The sequence below is a fragment of the Callithrix jacchus genome, chromosome 1 (assembly GCF_049354715.1).
Source record: "Callithrix jacchus isolate 240 chromosome 1, calJac240_pri, whole genome shotgun sequence".
In the NCBI taxonomy this organism is placed as follows: Eukaryota; Metazoa; Chordata; class Mammalia; order Primates; family Cebidae; genus Callithrix; species Callithrix jacchus.
Window position 1 is genome coordinate 160,783,509 of NC_133502.1, and position 21,492 is coordinate 160,805,000.

The 21,492-nt window shown below is 40.4% G+C and overlaps 1 protein-coding gene across 4 annotated transcripts in view; it reads left to right on the plus strand.

Annotated features, from left to right (window-relative positions):
• HSDL2 (hydroxysteroid dehydrogenase like 2) overlaps positions 1–21,492 on the plus strand; it is an 89,986-nt gene that overhangs the window by 62,717 nt on the left and 5,777 nt on the right. The window contains exons 9-12 of one of the 4 annotated variants that reach the window (XM_054258986.2): positions 3,182–3,277; positions 3,569–3,718; positions 5,220–5,348; positions 6,872–7,443. In XM_054258986.2, coding sequence (XP_054114961.1) covers positions 3,182–3,277; positions 3,569–3,718; positions 5,220–5,348; positions 6,872–6,969 — 473 coding nt within the window. In that variant the 3' untranslated portion in view covers positions 6,970–7,443. Of the gene's footprint in view, positions 1–3,181; positions 3,278–3,568; positions 3,719–5,219; positions 5,349–6,871; positions 7,444–21,492 lie in introns of those variants that run through there. The other 3 variants (XM_035254814.3, XM_078374444.1, XM_002743202.7) reach the window with 3 other exon arrangements.

The window sequence follows — 21,492 nt, forward strand, 5'->3', positions numbered from 1 at the left end:
AGCAAACCACCATGTCATGTGTATACATGTGTGACAATCCTGCATGATCTGCACATGTACCCCAGAACTTAAAGTATAATTAAAAAAAAATTAAAACAACTTTAAAAAGAAAAGCTTAATACAGAAGTATAAAAAGGTATGGAACAGCTCAAAGAAAAAATTTAAATTCACTTGTAATCCAGTTATAAATGCATCTGTATTTTGGCTTATTTCCTTTCAACCACTTTTTTTTTGCACATATAACTTAAAACATATACCCAGAAATAAATATTTTACCAGTTGGTTCATTTATTTTGAAGAAAGATGCTTTATTAATATTATGTTTAACTGCATAGACTCCCATTTAATTTGACATTACTTAATTATTGTGAATATTTTCCTTGACTTCAGAAACAACTTTTTGAGGCTGGATGTGGTTGCTCATGTCTGTAATCCCAGGGAGGGGTGACTGAGATAGGTAAATCACTTGAGTCTAGGAGTTTGAGACCAGCCTGGCCAACAGTGTGAAATCCTGTTTGTACAAAAAATACACAAAAATTAGCTGGGCCTAGTGGCACATGCCTGTGGTCCCAGCTGCTTAGGAATCTTGAGCTCAGGAGGTCAAGGCTGCAGTAAAACCTCGATTTTGCCACTGCACTTCACCGTGGGTGACAGAGCAAGATTCTGTGAAAGAAAGAAGAGAGAGAGAGAGAGAAAGAGAGAGAGAAGAAAAGAGAAAGAAAGGAAAGAAAGAAAGAAATTGGAATTCATAGCTCAGTTTTAAAATTGGCTTCTAAATAATAATACCTTATATTAATAGTAATATGCCCCATTCACTTACACTGGTGTACACGTGGAAAATAACTGGGAAGTGGCATTGCTCAAAAAAGCATTGCGGAGGTTATAAAGTATTAGGTATTATCACTGAAGCATGGGGGACCCTTTTTCAAATTTAACTGGTGGAAACGAACTATTGGCCAAATTTATGTTTTCAAATGGTAGGATAAATATGTATGTGTGTATGTGTTTATATGTTCAGCCTTATATTGCTTAATTCAGCGTCTATTCAAAAACTACCTTATCTAAAATAGTCTTACATTCTATCCCAGTTCTTGCTCTTTTTAAAGTAGAACTCATCACTTCTCGACTGAATTTTATGTATGCCTGCATGTATATGCATTTGCATATTGTCTGTCTACATTAGTCAGTTTTTTTGTATGTCTGTGTCTGGCTTGGTGTCATGGTAATACTGGCCTCACATAATGAATTAGAAAGTGTTCCCCCCTCTTGCATTTTTTAGAAGAGTTTTGAAGGATAGGCAGGCATAAAAGAATAGATGCCATGTGATTAATTCCATTTATTTGAAGACAAACATGAGATAAAACTAATATATGGTGTTAGCAATTAGGAGGGGTTGTGGAGTGGGCATCTGGGATATCTGTAATGTCCTCTTTCTTGACCTACGTGGTGATGACATGATGTTTTCACTTTTTTATATACATTTTGATCTGCATACGTCTGATCACTGTTTCTGAATGTATGTTACATGTCAATAAAAAGCAGTGCCATGCTAGGGGCAAGGCAGGAGAAGTGGAATGCCCCCAGTTCAGGCAATAAAGGGATACACTGTCTATAGTAAATATTAAAAAAATAATAAAACAGGTTGAAAAAATTCCTTAGGTCTGTATCTTAGTTCCATCAGATCTTAAGGCTTTCATCTCTAATATCTGTTTCTACTTTAACTTATAAAAGGAAAAGGATTTTTTAATTTGTGGAAACATCATAATGGAAGTTTATATTCAGTATACTTTATGAATTAATAGCTTACTTTGTACTATGGAGTATCTTGATGCCATTGATTAGATTTCATTTAATAACCTTTGAGGAATTGTATTGGACAAGATGGCTATGTATAATTTGAGTTGAGAAACAGATTAATTTTCAGCCTAGAGAACAGATTGGTTGGCCTTGGATTTAATTTAATTAATGAATTACTCTTACCTGTTTCTGGGGAGCAACTACTCAGTGGCCCCCATGTGATTCTAGGATGGTAAATAAAGGAACAGAGAGGCTGGGCACAGTGGCTTACGCCTGTAATCCCACCACTTTGGGAGGCCAAGGTGGGTGAATCACCTGAGGTCAGGAGTTTGAGACCATCCTGGACAACATGGTGAAACACTTTCTCTACTAAAAATTCAAAAATTACCCAGGCATGGTGGTGGGCAACTGTAGTCCCAGCTACTCGGGAGGCTGAAGCAGGAGAATTGCTTGAACTGGTAGATGGAGGTTGCAGTGAGCCAAGGTCGAGTCACTGCACTCCAGCCTGGGTGACAAAGAGAGACTTTGTCCCCCCCAAAAAAAATAAATAAATAATAAATAAAGGAGCTGAGACGGTATTAGGGGACAGCATCATCATATGGGAGCAAAGCAGTCCTATGAACTGCTCTTTTCTCCTGGCTGATCATATGTTGAGTTGTTATAGCCAATGGGTAAGTGAATACAAGTTTAAAAATGTTATAGGTAACCTCCATTCCTGTGACCTAGTGTTTCCAGGGAAGGCAGCCTGTCAGTCAGGGACTAATAGTTTAACCTCCCTTTTCATCTAGTGGGAGGGACAATCTGAATTAAGTGGGATGGAGAGAAGAAACTGAGCTTGTGTGGTTCAGACCCTTCTGAGCATTCTGTCTTTCTGAGCAGGCTGTCCTCAGGTTTCACATGATCTCTACTTACAGAGCATTTCTAACCCTTGATGGGAGGATGCGGGGTCAATCCATGGGTGGAAGGACTGGTTGAATAGATTGAATTTAGAGGTAGAGTGATTAGAAAGTACACTTGGCTGTTGATTCAAGCTACAGTCTCCAGGTTAGCTCTACTAATTCCACAGTTGATATTCTGATTTCCATCTTTCTGATTCCAGTGTCTTTTTGTGTTCATTTGGCTTTAGAACTCAGAGAAATTGATAAAGGAGGGATTGGTTATCATCCTAATACTCCAGTAGTTGTGTTTAGGTCTATTTATTTTTATTTATTTTTTTGAGACAGGATCTCCCTATGTCACCCAGGCTGGAGTGCAGTGACGTAATCTCAGCTCACTGCAGACTCTGCCTCCCAGGCTCAAGTGATCCTCTCACCTCAGCCTCCCAACTAGTTGGGACTGCAGGCAACAGCCACCATGCCCAGCTGATTTTTGTATTTTTTTGTAGAGGCAGTGTTTCTCCATGTTGCTCAGGCTGGTCTCAAACTCCTGGGCTCAAGCAATCTACCTGTCTTGGCATCACAAAGTGCTCAGATTACAGAAGGTCTGTTTATGATAAATATTTATAATATAGTAGTATTTTTTCATCTAATCTGAAAGTCAGCCTTTTATTTGGAGAGTATAAACCATTTACATTTGTAGTCATAATTGATGTGTGTTTGATTGTTATTCTGTCAATTTGATTCATGCTTTTAGATGCCACTTAATCCATTTAGAGTCATTTTGGTCAAATAGGTCTAATTGGTAGCAAGTCTGTCCTGCTGATTAATTAATTCTGTGTATGGTCCTTCACTGCCAAAGTATTAAGGTCATTTGCTTGAATAATATTTTACAGGTGCTGTTCCAGAATTCAAAGAAGAGAAACCACAGCCACAACCAAAACCACATTTGGGAGCTGTGGAAGAAACATTTAGAATTGTTAAGGACTCTCTCAGTGATGATGTTGTTAAAGCCACTCAAGGAATCTATCTGTTTGAACTCTCCGGTAAGGACTGCATCTGGTAATCTGAAGTTTTTATGAAACAAAATGGGGTGTTTCCTTTGGAAGAAAATCAGCCTCCAACAGTAATCACCTGGATTGTGGGCTGCATTCAAGACCCTTATTCTTGAATGCCAACTGTAACTATATAACTATATAACCCACCTCCTGGATTCAAGAGACATATATAACTTATATAACTATAACTATTGATTTTGTTGTTTCTTTGAGATAGACTCTTTGTCACCCAGGCTGGAGAGCAATGGCATAATTGTGGCTCACTTTGGCCTCGACCTCCTGGGCTCAAGTGATCCTCTGACCTCAGCCTCCCAGTGATTTTTATTTTTAGATTAAGATCAGTGAGTATGGACACTTGTAAAGTAAAATTTCATTACAAATACTCCCAGCATTATATATAACTCTTTGGCATACTTGATAGAAAATCCTGCTTAAAAGGGCATATGGATCATATGATAAATTACTGTACACTAATGATAAATTACTGTATCACACTACCTGTTTTTCAGGTATGGATCACATAGTGTAGTGTGATACAGTAATTTATCAACAATAGGCACCTTGCCATTTTTATCTTTCAGATTAACCAGGTCAGTCTGAAGGTAGTCAGCTTTTTTAAACTTTTCTTATTTTAAAGTATTTATTATTATTTTGAGATGGAGTCTGGCTTTGTTGCCTAGACTGGAGTGCAGTAGTGCAATTTTGGTTTACTGCTACCTCCACCTTCTGGGTTCAAGAGAGTCTCCTGCTTCAGCCTCCAGAGTCACTGGGATTACAGGTGCATGCCACCACACCCAGCTAATTCGGTATTTTTAGTAGAAACGGAGTTTCACCATGTTGGCTAGGCTGGACTCAAACCCCCGATCTCCAGTGATCCGCCTGCCTCAGTCTCCCAAAGTGCTGGGATGACAGGCATGAGCCACCATGCCCGGCCTATTTTAAACCACTTCTAAGTGTAAAGCTTAGTAGCATTAAATGCATTCACATTGTTTTATAACCATCATCACCATCTATCTCCAGAACTTTTTCATCATTCCAAGTGAAACTCTGTACCCATTAAACAATAACTCCCATTCCCCCACCCCCCAATCCCCAGGAACCACTGTTCTACTTTTTGTCTTTATGAGTTTTCCTACTCTGGGTATCCTGACCCTTTAATGTGCTCCTACATCACTCTCTACTTCCTCTTCTGTGAGTAGAAGCATGGTTTTCTTTTTATCGAAGAATCTTCAGAGACTAGCTCCTACATCACTCTCTACTTCCTCTTTTGTAAGTAGAACCATGGTTTTCTTTTTATCGAAGAATCTTCAGAGACTAGCAGAATACCTGGAAGTGCTTAATAAATAGTTGCTGAATTTGACTGATGGAGGTCTGGGGATTTTAACTTGGGAAACAGCATTTTTAAAGATTATTCTAATTGTAGTAACCATTAAATTTAAGGAGAACAAGGGCTCCTAGGAAACTTATTTCTGTATGTTTATCTCTCTAGGTGAAGATGGTGGTACGTGGTTTCTTGATCTGAAAAGCAAGGGTGGGAATGTTGGATATGGAGAGCCTTCTAATCGGGCAGATGTGGTGATGAGTATGTCTACTGATGACTTTGTAAAAATGTTTTCAGGTGAGTTTTCCAGTTTACTAGTTTACCTTATTGTTCAGAGAAAATTTAGTTCTGACATTTTGCTTTATCCCTTCCCAAATAATCAAGACTTACACATGTTGGCAGCAGTGGAATCTTAGTTTTGGGAAGGCTGTTCTTACTGTTGTCTCCATTGCCACTTCTCCCTCCTCTCACAAGTGGAAGGTAGACGTCAGAATGATTTTCTTTCATTACTGAGAAGCCAGTAATATAATGTTGGGAACAGAGAGATAATTCAAAGGGACTCCTGAGTGGGCTTCATCATATTAGCTGGACTAAGGTATTATGTTTCCAATAACACCCCAGTTGCTGGAGGCATTGAACTCAGTAGCAGCAACTCGCTTATTGAGAGTAAGGTCATGCTTTAGTCTTGCCAGCTGTTTCAATAGGGAGAAAATACATACCAGCCCTTGGCCATGGCCTCGTGACCCTGCTTTCTGTGGAGTCCTGAACCCAGAAAACTTTTTGTTTGATTTTCTATTCTGTCCATTTACCTCTAACTATGCCAGAAATTAAGGATAATTTTCTCTTCTCTACTCTTAGAACACTACTCCAAATGATAAGTTAATTAACTCAAATTCTAAAGAATTAGAAGCAGCACTTGAAGCATAGCATTCTGATCTAAAGAGTCTTTCATGGAATGAATTATAAATGTTATTCAGACTTTGTTCTGTTTTAATCTTTCTAAACAGGAACACGATATATTCTGTGCCCTCTAAGTCTTTCTTTCCACTTCTAATCCAGGATGCTAATTGCCTACGTTTCATCTGAGCCAATCTGTATATGGTGTACTAATGATCAGCATTTCTTCAACTTTTCCCTTTTTTTATAGTAGTGTTAAACATTCACATAAAAATTAGAACATATAAGCCAGGCATGGTGGCTCACGCCTGTAAACCCAACACTTTGGGAGGCCAAGGATGGGAGGATCACTTGCACCCAGGAGTTCGAAACCAGCCTGGGCAACATGGGGCAACCCCCTCTCTACAGAAAATACAAAAATTGGTTGGGTGTGTATTTGTAGTCCCCAGCTACTCCAGGGGCTGAGGTGGGAGGATTAGCTGAGCCAGGTGGTTGAGGCTACAGTAAGTCAAGATAACATCACTGTACTCCAGCTTGGGCAACAGAATGAGACCCTCTCTCAAAAAAAGAGAAAATATACTTAAGAAAAAAGAAAATAAAATTATTTTTACCATACCACTGAAAGATGACCATAATATACATATGTATGATGCTAAACCGTAACCAAACCAAATTATGGTTTAGTATCTATATATGTATATTATGGTATATTATGGCCATCTTATTATGGTTTGCATAATTTGGTTTAGCATCATACATATGTATATTTGTGTATGTGTGAATATATGTAAATATACATGTGTACTTATAAAAACAGGATCATACCCATGACTACTGTTTGGCAATCTTTTTCACTTAATGCATTATAACATCTTTCAATGTTTATCAGTGGTTATCCCCTTAATTATTTTTTTTTTCTTCAGATGGAGTTTCGCTGTTGTCGCCCAGGCTGGAGTGCAGTGGCAGGATCTTGGCTCACTGCAACCTCCACCTGCTGGATTCAAGTGATTCTCCTGCCTGAGCCTCCAGAGTCACTGAGAGTATAGGTGCCCACCACCATGCCCAGCTAAGTTTTTGTATTTTTAGTAGACACAGGGTTTCACCATGCTGGCCAGGCTGGTCTCGAACTCCTGACCTCAGGTGATCCACTGGCTTCAGCCTCCCAAAGTGCTGGGATTATAAGCGTAAGCCACCACTCCCAGCCCTTTTAATGATTTTTGATAGTTTGTTTAGTGTTTCTTCAATGTTTCCACAACTTTTTCTCCATAGAGCTTAAGCACAGTGCTTTGGACGCATTTAATAAATGCTCAGCGAATGTCTGGTGAATCTGAATCTTATAAATATTTGTTTTAACATGAAGACCATTTAAAGTAAAATTTATTGTCAACTCCTGAGCAGAAATAACAATAATTATGTATGATTTATTTATTGTGTGATTGCTGTAGGTTAAGCAATACTCCCAACAGTCCTTTCCAATAAAATATGTTCTCCATTTTATATCAGTAAGTACTGAGGCTTTGATCAGTTAAATAATAAACCCAAGGTCAGCTGATGTATGAAAAAATAGAGCTAGGATTTGAATCTAAGCTAACTCCAAAGCTTATGCTCTTAATTATCATGCTAGTCTACCCTCCAAAAGCAAAAAAAAATCAAATAACTTTTTTTTCTTTTTTCTATTTTTTTTGAGACAGAGTCTCACTCTCTGGCCCAGGCTGGAGTGCACTGGCATAATCTGGGCTCACTACAACCTTTGCCTCCTGGGTCCAAACAATTCTTCTGTCTCAGCCTCCTGAGTAGCTGGGACTACAGGCGCATGCCGTCATGCTAGGCTAATTTTTTGTATTTTAGCAGAGATGAGGTTTCACCATGTTGCCCAGGCTGGTCACCAACTCCTGAGCTCAGGCAATCCACCCACCTTGGCCTCCCAAAGTGCTGGGATTACAGGCATAAGCCACTGTGCCTGGCCGTGACTAATTTACATTTCACTTATATAGCATACACTTGAAATTTTACAGGCTTTCCATTAGTATCTTTCTCTGAATTTGTCTTGGGTTCACTGGATGAGGTCAGTCAATTATATGAATTATTTTTTTAAAAAGCATTAGTTATTCTTATCAAGTATATTTTATAGGTATGGTTTAGATTGGGAGCAAGTGAGTTTGCTTGTGCTTCTTGTGTCCTTTTATTCTTAACTGTTTTTCCCATCTGCTTTCCTTTAAATGGGCACAATTTAGACTTTATATCGTAAGAATTCTCTTTGAAGAAACCATAGCTATTTCTATGCCTAATTTATACAGTGGATACATTATAAATACAAAAATTTAGGCCAAGCATGGTGGCTCATGCCTGTGATCCCAGCACTTTGGGAGGCCAAAGCAGATGGATTACTTGAGGTCAGCAGTTTGAGACCACCTTAGCCAACAGGGCAGAACCCTGTTTCTACCAAAAATACAAAAATTAGCTGGGTATGGTAGCACATGTCTGTAATTCCACCTCCTTGGGAGGCTGAGGCATGAGAATCGCTTGAACCCTGGAGGCGGAGGTTGCAGTAAGCTGAGATCGAGCCACTGCACTTCAGCCTGGGTAATTGACTGAGACTCTGTCTCAAAAAAAAAAAAAAAAAAATTAAAGCAATCAGTAACCAAATAATCAGAATCTCTCCTTTTGGCCAATAGAGGCCACTATATGGTAAAGCAGTATGATAGAAATAAAGTAAATTAAACAATATTACTTTACACGAGGAGGGTGTATGTGCGTGCGTGCGTGCGTGTGTGTGTGTGTATGTGTATGTGTGTATAAAACACTGAGTTTAGTAGCTTTTTAAAAAACTTTTGAGTGGATGTATGTGTGTGTATTAAAACACTGAGCTTAGTAGCTTTCTAAAATCCTTTTGTTAAATCGGTATCGTTGAGGTATAATTCACATGTAATAGAATCTACCATCATAATTAAGTGATTTTTAATGAATTTATAGTTGCACAGCCATCACTGTAGTCCAGTTTGAGAACATTTCATCACACCAAAAAATTCTCTCATGTCTCTTTGCAGTTGATCCTGTTTCTACTCCCAACCTCTTAGCCAGCTAAATACTAATTTGCTGTCTGTCTCTATAAATTTGCTATTTCTGGACACTTTATGTATATGGAATAAAACAGTATATAGTCTTTTGCCATCTAGCTCCTTTTACTTAGGATATGCTTTTGATATTCATTCATCTAGCTGGTATCAGTTCAGTTCCTTTTTATTGCTGAACAGTATCCCATTGTATGAATATACCACATGTTGCTTATTTACTCACCAGCTGACGGACATTTGGATTGTTTCAAGTTTTTGGCTATTATGAATATTGCTGCTATGAACATTCTCATTCATGTATCAGTGTGGATATTTGTTTTCATTCTTCTTGGGTAGATTTTTTTTTTTTTTTTAATTTTTTATTGGATTATAGGTTTTGGGGTACATGAGCAGAGCATGCAAGACAGTTGCGTAGGTACACACATGGCAGTGTGCTTTGCTTTTCTTCTCCCCTTCACCCACATTTGGCATTTCTCCCCAGGCTATCCCTCCCCACCTCCCCCTCCCACTGGCCCTCCCCTTTTCCCCCCAATAGACCCCAGTGTTTAGTACTCCCCTTTCTGTGTCCATGTGTTCTCATTTTTCATCACCCACCTATGAGTGAGAATATGCGGTGTTTCATTTTCTGTTCTTGTGTCAGTTTGCTGAGGATGATGTTCTCCAGATTCATCCATGTCCCTACAAACGACACGAACTCATCATTTCTGATTGCTGCATAATATTCAGTGGTGTATATGTGCCACATTTTTCCAATCCAGTCTATTATCAATGGGCATTTGGGTTGATTCCAGGTCTTTGCTATTGTAAACAGTGCTGCAATGAACATTCGTGTACATGTGTCCTTATAGTAGAATGATTTATAGTCTTTTGGATATATACCCAGTAATGGGATTGCTGGGTCAAATGGAATTTCTATTTCTAAGGCCTTGAGGAATAGCCACACTGTTTTCCACAATTGTTGAACTAATTTACACTCCCACCAACAGTGTAAAAGTGTTCCTTTTTCTCCACATCCTCTCCAGCATCTGTTGTCTCCAGATTTTTTAATGATCGCCATTCTAACTGGAGTGAGATGTTATCTCAATGTGGTTTTGATTTGCATCTCTCTGATGACCAGTGACGATGAGCATTTTTTCATATGATTGTTGGCCTCATATATGTCTTCTTTCGTAAAGTATCTGTTCATATCCTTTGCCCACTTTTGAATGGGCTTGTTTGTTTTTTTCCTGTAAATCTGTTTGAGTTCTTTGTAAATTCTGGATATCAGCCCTTTGTCAGATGGGTAGACCGCGAAAATTTTTTCCCATTCTGTTGGTTGCCGATCCACTCTAGTGACTGTTTCTTTTGCCGTGCAGAAGCTGTGGAGTTTCATTAGGTCCCATTTGTCTATTTTGGCTTTTGTTGCCAATGCTTTTGGTGTTTTGTTCATGAAGTCCTTGCCTACTCCTATGTCCTGGATAGTTTTGCCTAGATTTCCTTCTAGGGTTTTTATGGTGCCAGGTCTTATGTTTAAGTCTTTAATCCATCTGGAGTTAATTTTAGTGTAAGGTGTCAGGAAGGGGTCCAGTTTCTGCTTTCTGCACATGGCTAGCCAGTTTTCCCAACACCATTTGTTAAACATGGAATCCTTGCCCCATTGCTTGTTTTTGTCAGGTTTATCAAAGATTGTATAGTTGTATGTATGTTGTGTTGCCTCCGGTGCCTCTGTTTTGTTCCATTGGTCTATATCTCTGTTTTGGTACCAGTACCATGCTGTTTTGATTACTGTAGCCTTGTAGTATAGTTTGAAATCCGGTAGTGTGATGCCCCCCGCTGTGTTCTTTTTGCTTAGAATTGACTTGGCTATGCGGGCTCTCTTTTGGTTCCATATGAAGTTCATGGTGGTTTTTTCCAGTTCTGTGAAGAAAGTCAATGGTAGCTTGATGGGGATAGCGTTGATTCTGTAAATTACTTTGGGCAGTATAGCCATTTTCATGATATTAATTCTTCCTAACCATGAACATGGAATGTTTCTCCATCTGTTTGTGTCCTCTCTGATTTCGTTGAGCAGTGGTTTGTAGTTCTCCTTGAAGAGGTCCCTTATGTTCCTTGTGAGTTGTATTCAGTTCGTTCTTGATTTGGCTTTCTTTAAGTCTGTTATTGGTGTATAGGAATGCTTGTGATTTTTGCACATTGATTTTATATCCTGAGACTTTGCTGAAGTTGTTTATCAGTTTCAGGAGTTTTTGGGCTGAGGCAATGGGGTCTTCTAGGTATACTATCATGTCGTCTGCAAATAGAGAAAATTTGGTTTCCACCTTTCCTATTTGAATACCCTTTATTTCTTTTTCTTGCCTGATTGCTCTGGCTAGAACTTCCAGTACTATATTGAATAGGAGTGGTGAGAGAGGGCATCCTTGTCTAGTGCCAGATTTCAAAGGGAATGCTTCCAGTTTTTGCCCATTCAGTATGATATTGGCTGTTGGTTTATCATAAATAGCTTTTATTACTTTGAGATACGTTCCATCGATACCGAGTTTATTGAGGGTTTTTAGCATAAAGGGCTGTTGAATTTTGTCAAATGCCTTCTCTGCGTCAATTGAGATAATCATGTGGTTTTTGTTTTTGGTTCTGTTTATGTGGTGAATTACGTTGATAGACTTGCGTATGTTGAACCAGCCTTGCATCCCCGGGATGAATCCTACTTGATCATGATGAATAAGTTTTTTGATTTGCTGTTGCAATCGGCTTGCCAATATTTTATTGAAGATTTTTGCATCTATGTTCATCATGGATATTGGCCTGAAGTTTTCTTTCCTCGTTGGGTCTCTGCCGGGTTTTGGTATCAGGATGATGTTGGTCTCATAAAATGATTTGGGAAGGATTCCCTCTTTTTGGATTGTTTGAAATAGTTTTAGAAGGAATGGTACCAGCTCCTCCTTGTGTGTCTGGTAGAATTTGGCTGTGAACCCGTCTGGACCTGGGCTTTTTTTGTGTGGTAGGCTCTTAATTGCTGCCTCAACTTCAGACCTTGTTATTGGTCTATTCATAGTTTCAGCTTCCTCCTGGTTTAGGCTTGGGAGGACACAGGAGTCCAGGAATTTATCCATTTCTTCCAGGTTTGCTAGTTTATGCTCATATAGTTGTTTGTAATATTCTCTGATGATGGTTTGAATTTCTGTGGAATCTGTGGTGATTTCCCCTTTATCATTTTTTATTGCATCTATTTGGTTGTTCTCTCTTTTATTTTTAATCAATCTGGCTAGTGGTCTGTCTATTTTGTTGATCTTTTCAAAAAACCAGCTCTTGGATTTATTGATTTTTTGAAGGGTTTTTCGTGTCTCAATCTCCTTCAGCTCAGCTCTGATCTTAGTTATTTCTTGTCTTCTGCTGGGTTTTGAGTTTTGTTGATCTTGCTCCTCTAGCTCTTTCAATTTTGACGATAGGGTGTCAATTTTGGATCTCTCCATTCTCCTCATATGGGCTCTTATTGCTATATACTTTCCTCTAGAGACTGCTTTAAATGTGTCCCAGAGGTTCTGGCACGTTGTGTCTTCGTTCTCATTGGTTTCGAAGAACTTCTTTATTTCTGCCTTCATTTCGTTGTTTACCCAGTCAACATTCAAGAGCCAGTTGTTCAGTTTCCATGAAGCTGTGCGGTTCTGGGTCGGTTTCTGAATTCTGAGTTCTAACTTGATTGCACTGTGGTCCGAGAGGCTGTTTGTTAGGATTTCAGTTGTTTTGCATTTGTTGAGCAGTGCTTTACTTCCAATTATGTGGTCAATTTTAGAGTAGGTGTGATGTGGTGCTGAGAAGAATGTGTATTCTGTGGATTTGGGGTGGAGAGTTCTGTAAATGTCCACCAGGTTTGCTTGCTCCAGGTCTGAGTTCAAGCCCTGGGTATCCTTGTTGATTTTCTGTCTGGTTGATCTGTCTAGTATTGACAGTGGAGTGTTAAAGTCTCCCACTATTATTGTGTGGGAGTCTAAGTCCTTTTGTAAGTCATTAAGAACTTGCCTTATGTATCTGGGTGCTCCTGTGTTGGGTCCATATATGTTTAGGATCGTTAGCTCTTCTTGTTGTATCGATCCTTTTACCATTATGTAATGGCCTTCTTTGTCTCTTTTGATCTTTGTTGCTTTAAAGTCTATTTTATCAGAGATGAGAATTGTAACTCCTGCTTTTTTTTGCTTTCCATTAGCTTGGTAAATCTTCCTCCATCCCTTTATTTTGAGCCTTTGTGTATCCTTGTATGTGAGATGGGTTTCCTGGATACAGCACACTGATGGGTTTTGGATTTTTATCCAATTTGCCAGTCTGTGTCTTTTGATTGGTGCATTTAGTCCATTTACATTTAGGGTTAATATTGTTATGTGTGAATTTGATACTGCCATTTTGATGCTAAGTGGCTGTTTTGCCTGTTAGTTGTTGTAGATTCTTCATTATGTTGAAGCTCTTTAGCATTCAGTGTGATTTTGGAATGGCTGGTACTGATTGATCCTTTCTATGTGTAGTGCCTCTTTTAGGAGCTCTTGTAAGGCAGGCCTGGTGGTGACAAAATCTCTGAGTACTTGCTTGTTCGCAAAGGATTTTATTCTTCCTTCACTTCTGAAGCTCAGTTTGGCTGGATATGAAATTCTGGGTTGAAAGTTCTTTTCTTTAAGAATGTTGAATATTGGCCCCCACTCTCTTCTGGCTTGTAGTGTTTCTGCCGAGAGATCTGCTGTGAGTCTGATGGGCTTCCCTTTGTGGGTGACCCAACCTTTCTCTCTGGCTGCCTTTAGTATTCTCTCCTTTATTTCAACCCTGTTGAATCTGACGATTATGTGCCTTGGGGTTGCTCTTCTTGCAGAATATCTTTGTGGTGTTCTCTGTATTTCCTGCAATTGAGTGTTGGCTTGTCTTGCTAGGTGGGGGAAATTTTCCTGGATGATGTCGTGAAGAGTATTTTCCAGCTTGGATTCATTCTCTTCGTCCCCTTCTGGTACACCTATCAAACGTAGGTTAGGTCTCTTCACATAGTCCCACATTTCTTGGAGACTTTGTTCATTCCTTTTTGCGCTTTTTTCTCTGATCTTGGTTTCTCGTTTTATTTCATTGAGTTGGTCTTCGACTTCAGATATTCTTTCTTCTGCTTGGTCAATTCGGCTATTGAAACTTGCGTTTGCTTCGCGAAGTTCTCGTATTGTGTTTTTCAGCTCCTTTAATTCATTCATATTCCTCTCTAAGGTATCCATTCTTGTTATCATTTCCTCGAATCTTTTTTCAAATCTTTTTTCAAGGTTCTTAGTTTCTTTGCATTGATTTAATACATGATCTTTTAGCTCACAAAAGTTTCTCATTATCCATCTTCTGAAGTCTAATTCAGTCATTTCGTCACAGTCATTCTCCGTCCAGCTTTGCTCCCTTGCTGGTGAGGAGTTTTGGTCCTTTCTAGGAGGCGAGGTGTTCTGGTTTCGGGTGTTTTCCTCCTTTTTGCGCTGGTTTCTTCCCATCTTTGTGGATTTGTCCGCTGGTCGTCTGCGTAGTTGCTGACTTTTCGTTTGGGTCTCTGAGTGGACACCCAGAATGTTGATGATGAAGTATTTCTGTTGCTTGGTTTTCCTTCTACCAGTCTAGCCCCTTCGCTGTACGACTGTTGAGGTCCGCTCCAGACCCTGCTTGTCTGGGGTGCACCTCTAGTAGCTGTGGCACAGCAAGGGATGCTACCAGTTTCTTTTTCTGCTCTCTTTGTCCCAGGATGATGCCTGCCTAATGTCAGTCTTTTGGATATAGAGGGGTCAGGGAGCTGCTTGAGGAGACAGTTTGTACTTTATAGGGGTTTAATTGCTGAGCTGTGCACTCTGTTGTTCATTCAGGGCTGTTAGTCTGCTATGTTTGATTCTGCTGCAACAGAGCTCATTAAAAACCCCCTTTTTTTTTTTTTTCTCAAATGCTCTGTGTTGAGGGGTTTGGGCTTTATTTTTGGATGTCCGATCAGGTGTCCTGCCCAGCTAGAAGGCAGACTAGCCACTGTTTGGCTGCCGAGGCTCCGCCCTGCTGTTGTGTGATTCGCGCTGTTCCTGCCGGCTCTGCTGTGGTCTCCACCACGCCCTGCGGCGGAGTCTCTTCGTTGTAGCGTGTTGCCTCAGCAACGGCAGGCTGCGTCAGCAGTGGGCGTGTATCTCAGTAGGGACGGGTTGCCTCGGCAACGGCTGGCTGCGTCAGCAATGGGCGTGTATCTCAGTTGGGGCGGGTTGCCTCGGCAACGGCTGGCTGCGTCAGCAGTGGGCGTGTATCTCAGTTGGGGCGGGTTGCCTCGGTAGTGGTGGACGCCCCTCCCCCACAGAGCGTCTCGGACCGTCTGCTCGGTATAGTTTGAAATCGCGGTTTTGTTCGTCCCACTGGGTATCCCAATCCCTGCAATCCCCTGGGCTGGCCTACTGTCCAAGTCTCGTTCAGTCTCAAGTCCAGCCCTCTCAAGTCTCAGGTTGCCGGTTCAACAGGGCACCCGGACAAGCGCGCCCTGTGGGGATTGCTGGGTAGGGCCGGCCGCCACCGCCCCGGCTGCCGGCTTCGCCAGGCAGACCTACTGCCTGGCGTCCCGTGTCTTTTTTAAACTTGGGAGTTTCCCCGTTCTGTGGGCAACAAAGATCAGTCTGGAAATGCCGCTCTGACTCACCGTTTGCAGATTCAACGAGAAGAGCTCCAATCCTGGGTTGTTCTCACAGCGCCATCTTGAGTCCTCAGCTTGGGTAGATTTTAAAGAATGGAATTGCTAGGTCTTATGTTAAGTTGATATTTAACTTTTTTTTTCACTTAAAATAAAATAGAGATAGGGTCTTGCTTTGTTGCCCAGGCCGGTCTCAAACTCCTGGACTAAAACAGTCTTCTCACTTAAGCATTCCAAAGTGCTGGGATTACAGCAAGAACCAGCACCCAGCCGATATTTAACTTTTTAAGAACCTACCAAACTATTTGCTACAATGACTATACCATTTTTACAGTCCCATCAGCAATATATTAAGGTTCCATTTTGTCTACCTACTCATCAACACTTGTTTTCCCTTAAAAAAAACTGTTTTTGACCAGGTATGGTGGCTCACACCAGTAATCCCAGCACTTTGGGAGGCTGAGGTGGGCAGATCATGAGGTCAGGAGTTCGAGACCAGCCTGGCCAACATGGTGAAACCTTGGCTCTACTAAAAACACAAAAATTAGCCGGGCATGGTGGCATGCACCTGTAGTCCCAGCTACTTGGGAGGCTGAGGCAGGAGAATAGCTTGAACCCGGGAGGCGGAGGTTGTAGTAAGCCGAGATCATGCCACTGCACTGCAGCCTCCGTGACAGAGTGAGACTTCGGAAGAATACCTATACCATATATAAGCATAAGCAAACATTTCACATTCTCACCTCCCCTGGCAACCACTAATCTGCTTTTTCTCTATTGATTTGCATATTCTGAGTATTTTCTATAAGTGGAATCATACAATATGTGACCTTTTGTATCTGACTTCTTTTACTTAGCATAATGTTTTTGAGGTTCATCCAAGCTGTAGCATGTAGCAGTACCTCATTTCCTTTTTATGGCTGAATATTATTCCATTATACGGATATACTACCCATTCATCTACTGATGGACAGTTAGGTTGTTTCTGCTGTCTGGCTATTATGAATAATGCTTTGATAAACATTAATATACATGTTTCTGTGTGGATATATGTTTTCATTTCTCTTGGCTATATATGTGGAAGTAGAATTCTAGATCATAACATAATTTTATGTTTAACTTCTCAATGAATTGCCAAAAGGTTTTTCACAGTGGCTGCATTGTTTACATTCCCACCAGCGATGTACGAGGATTTCTATTTTTCCATATCCTTGTCCTTATCAACACTTCTTATTATTTTGTTTTTTCATTATTGCCACCCTAGTGGATGTGAAATGGCATCTTGTTGTTTTGATTTGCATTTCTCTAATGACAAATGATATCAAACATTTTTTCATGCGCTTATGGATCAAAGGTATTTCCTTGGAGAAATGTCCATTCAAGTCCTTTTCCATTTCAAAATTTGGTTGTCTTTTATTATTCAGTTTTAAGAAATTCTGGCCTGGGCACAGTGGGTCACAGCTGTAATCTTAGCACTTTGGGAGGCTGAGGTGGGCAGATCACCTGAGGTCAAGGAGTTCAAGACCAGACTGGCCAACATGGTGAAACCCTGTCTCTACTAAAAATACAAAAATTAGCCAGGCATGGTGGTAGGCGCCTGTAATCCCAGCTACTCAGAAGGCTGAGGCAGGAGAATTGCTTGAACCTGGGAGGTAGAGGTTGTAGTGAGCAACTGTACTCTAGCCTGGGAGACAGAGAGAGACTGTCTCAAAAAAAAAGAAAAGAAATTATTCATATATTTTCAGATATGTTTCATCAGATATGTGATTTGCAAATGCTCTTTCACATTTTTTGTGGACTGTCTTTTCACTTTGTTGATGATATATTTTGAGATGCATATGTTTTTAGTTTTGAAGTTCAACTTACCTATTTTTTGTGGTTTTTGCTTCCAGTGTCATATCTAAGAATCCTTTGCCAAATCAAGGTTAGGAAGATTTATCCCTATATTTTCTTCTAAGAGTTTTTAGTTTTACCTCTTACATTTAGGTTTATGATCCACTTTAAGTTAATTTTTGTAGATAGTAGGAGAGTCCAACTTCATTCTTCCAGCACCATTTGTGGAATGGACTGTTCTTTCCTATGTTAAATGGTCTTGGCACCCTTGTTAAAGGGTTTGGTTATATTTGATGTCCATTCGTCTCTATGGGCAGGGCTCTGCAAAGCCTATTGAAAGATGCGTGTGAGTGGGGTGGGTGGAATGGTAGGATTCACGGTAGAATAACAGAGCAGGAGCCAGTTGATTTGGCTGAAGGACACCCAGATGTCTATATTTGTGTTTTTGGAGGGGCTGTTTGTTCCTTTAAGAATAGAGCTTTCTGTATTTTCCATGTAAACCAAACCAAACCAAAGCCAAAACATAGATAAAAGCAACTTGGAGGAAACAGAATGCAGGCTCAGATGAAAGATAACTAAAAGTTACCCTTTCATTTACTATTTGTAAGTATTGAGTTTTTAACATCACGTTGTCTTGAAGTAGAACATAGCTCAGTTTATTCATTAAAATAAAAGACTTGATCCTTTCTACCCATAATAACTCTATGAGGCTTTGCTGTAACCTCTATTTAGAGTGATTTAAAGGCATTTAATAGTGCTCTCTCTATATATATTTATATAGATAGATAGATATAGATATAGATACAGATATAGATATGTAGTACACGAACTCACAAATAACCTGTGTGGGGCACAGGGGCAGGGAGAGTGGCTACTAATATACCAAACACATATTGTGCCTTCTAGGAGATATGTCATGTATATCAATTAGCATAACATAAGACAGAAAATCATAAATGAGACTGGGCCAGGTGAGTTGCATCTATAATCCCAGCACTCTGGGAGGCAGGTGGATCACTTGAGACCAGCCTGGGCAACATGGTGAAACTCCATCTCTACAAAAAATGAGCCCAGCTTGGTGTTGCACACCTGTAGTCCCAGCTATTCAGGAGGCTGAGGTAGGAGGTTCAACTGAGCCTGGGAAGTCAAGGCTGCAGTGAGCCCTGATCACACCACTGTACTCCAGCCTGGGAGACAGAGTGAGGCCCTGTCTCGAAAAGAAAATAACAGAAAAGGAAAGAAAAGAAGAGAAAGAAAGAAAGAGGAAAAAAAGTCATAAATGAGAGGCAGACATACCTGGCTTTGAGTTGCAGCACTGCCTCATACAGGCTGTGTGAACTTGGGCAAGTCAAAATCATTTTTGATTCTGTTTCCTCATTAATTCCACCATGTGACAGACCGCATGCTAACACCAGAATAAGAGTAGCAGATAGAAGAGAGATCCAAGATGGCTGATTAGCAGCAGCTCAGGATTGTAGCTCCCAGTGAAAGCACAGAGAGTGAGTGGACGCCATATTTCCAGATGAATTTTTGTTGCCCATGGACCAGGAAATTCCCAGCAGAGAAGCCCTATGGGTCGCCAGTGCGACTCTTTTGGCTGACGCGGCTGTTTTGCCAGCGCCCAGGCACAGCAGTTCTCAGTGCAGAGTATATGGGACTGGGTGCCCTTTTAGTTGGCGTTTGGAGCTCCGGGAAGGCAGAGTTGCCCATTCAGCTGATTGAAGAGGGGACTGAAGCGGGGAGCCAGACCAGGAGATTCCCGGGCAGAAAAGCGCCACGAATCTCAACGCTGCTGTTTCAGCTGGTGCAGTGGGTCGCCGCAGGGGAAATTACACAGATTCCAGATTGAGAGTTTTACAGCAAGCACAGCTGAACCTGGGAAGGTCCAGCTCAGTGGGGGAGGGGTGTCCGCTGAAGGAAAACTAAGGAACAGAAAAAACTTCATCACCAACAAGCTGGACCTCCACTCAGAGACCCAATCTGAAAGTCAGCAAATACAAAGACTACAGGTGGGTAAATCCACAAAGATGGGAAGAAACCAGTGCAAAAAGCCTGAAAACACCTGAAATCAGAATGTCTCTCCTCCTACAGGGGATCACAGCTCCTCATCAGCAATGGAACAAGGCCTAATGGAGAATGAGTGTGATGAATTGACAGAATCAGGCTTCAGAAGGTGGATAATAAGAAACTTCTGTGAGCTAAAAGAACATGTTCTAACCCAATGCAAAGAAACTAAGAACCTTGAAAAAAGGTTTGATGAAATGCTAATGAGAATAGATAATTTAGAGACAAATATAAGTGAATTAATAGAGCTGAAAAACACAACACGAGAACTTCGAGAAGTATGCACAAGTTTTTTTGTTGTTTTGTTTTGTTTTGTTTTGTTTTGTTTTTGAGACAGAGTCTCGCTCTGTTGCCAGGTGCCAGGCTGGAGTGCAGTGGCACAATCTCAGCTCACTGCAACCTCTGCCTCCCAGGTTCAAGCAATTCTCCTGCCTCAGCCTCCTGAGTATCTGGGACTATAGGTGCATGCCACCACACCCAGCTAATTTTTGTATTTTTAGTAGAGATGGAATTTCATCATGTCTCATCATCTCGATGTTTCAGGATGGTCTCGATCTCTTGACCTGGTGATCTGCCTGCCTCAGCCTACCAAAGCACTGGGATTACAGGCTTGAGCCACCGTGCCCAGCCAGTATGCACAAGTTTTAACAGTCAAATTGATCAAGCAGAAGAAAGGATATCAGAGGTCAAAGACCAACTTAATGAAATAAAACAAGAAGACAAGTTTAGAGAAAAAAGGCTAAAAAGGAATGAGCAAAGTCTCCAAGAAATATGGGACAATGTGAAAAGACCTAATCTACATTTGATAGGTGTACCTGAATGTGACGAAGAGAATGAATCCAAGCTGGAAAATATTCTTCAGGATATTATCCAGGAAAACTTTCCCAACCCGGCAAGACAGGACAATATTCAACTCCAGGTAATACAGAGAACACCACAAAGATATTCCTCAAGAAGAGCAACCCCAAGGCACATAATCGTTAGATTCACCAGGGTTGAAACTAAGGAGAAAATACTAAGGGCAGCCAGAGAAAAATGTCAGGTTACCCACAAAGGGAAGCCTATCAGACTCACAGCAAATCTCTCAGCAGAAACCCTACAAGCTAGAAGAGAGTGGGGGCCAATATTCAACATTCTTAAAGAAAAGAACTTTCAACCCAGAATTTTATATCCAGCCAAACTAAGCTTCATAAGTGAAGGAAAAATACATTTTTTTGTGAACAAGCAAGTACTCAGAGATTTCATCACCACCAGTCCTGATTTACAAGAGCTTCTGAAAGAAGGATTACACATAGAAAGGAACAATCAATATCAGCCATTCCAAAAACATACCAAAAGGTAAAGAGCATCACCATAATGAAGAAGTTACATCAACTAATGGGCAAAACAGAAAGCTAGCATTAAATGGCAGTATTAAACTCATATATATCAATATCAATCCTAAATTTAAATGGACTAAATGCCCCAATCAAAAGACACAGACAGCCAAATTGGATAAAAGGCCAAAACCCATCGGTATGCTGCATCCTAACTCATCTCAAATGCAAGGATACACAAAGACTCAAAACAAAGGGATGGAGGAAGATTTACCAACCAAATGGAGAGAGAAAAAAAAAATGCAGGAGTTGCAAGTCTCGTCTCTATAAAATAGACCTTAAAGCGACAAAGAAGGACATTACATAACGGTAAAATGATCAATGCAACAAGAAAAGCTAATGACCCTAAATATACACATACCCAATACAGGAGCACCCAGATACATAAGGCAAGTTCATAATGACTTACAAAGAGACTTAGACTCCCACATAAAAATAGTGGGAGACTTTACCACTACATTGTCAATATTAGACAGATCAACGAGACAGAAAATTAATAAGGATATCCAGGACTTGAACTCAGATCTGGAATAAGTAAACTTAATAAACATTTACAGAACTCTCCACCC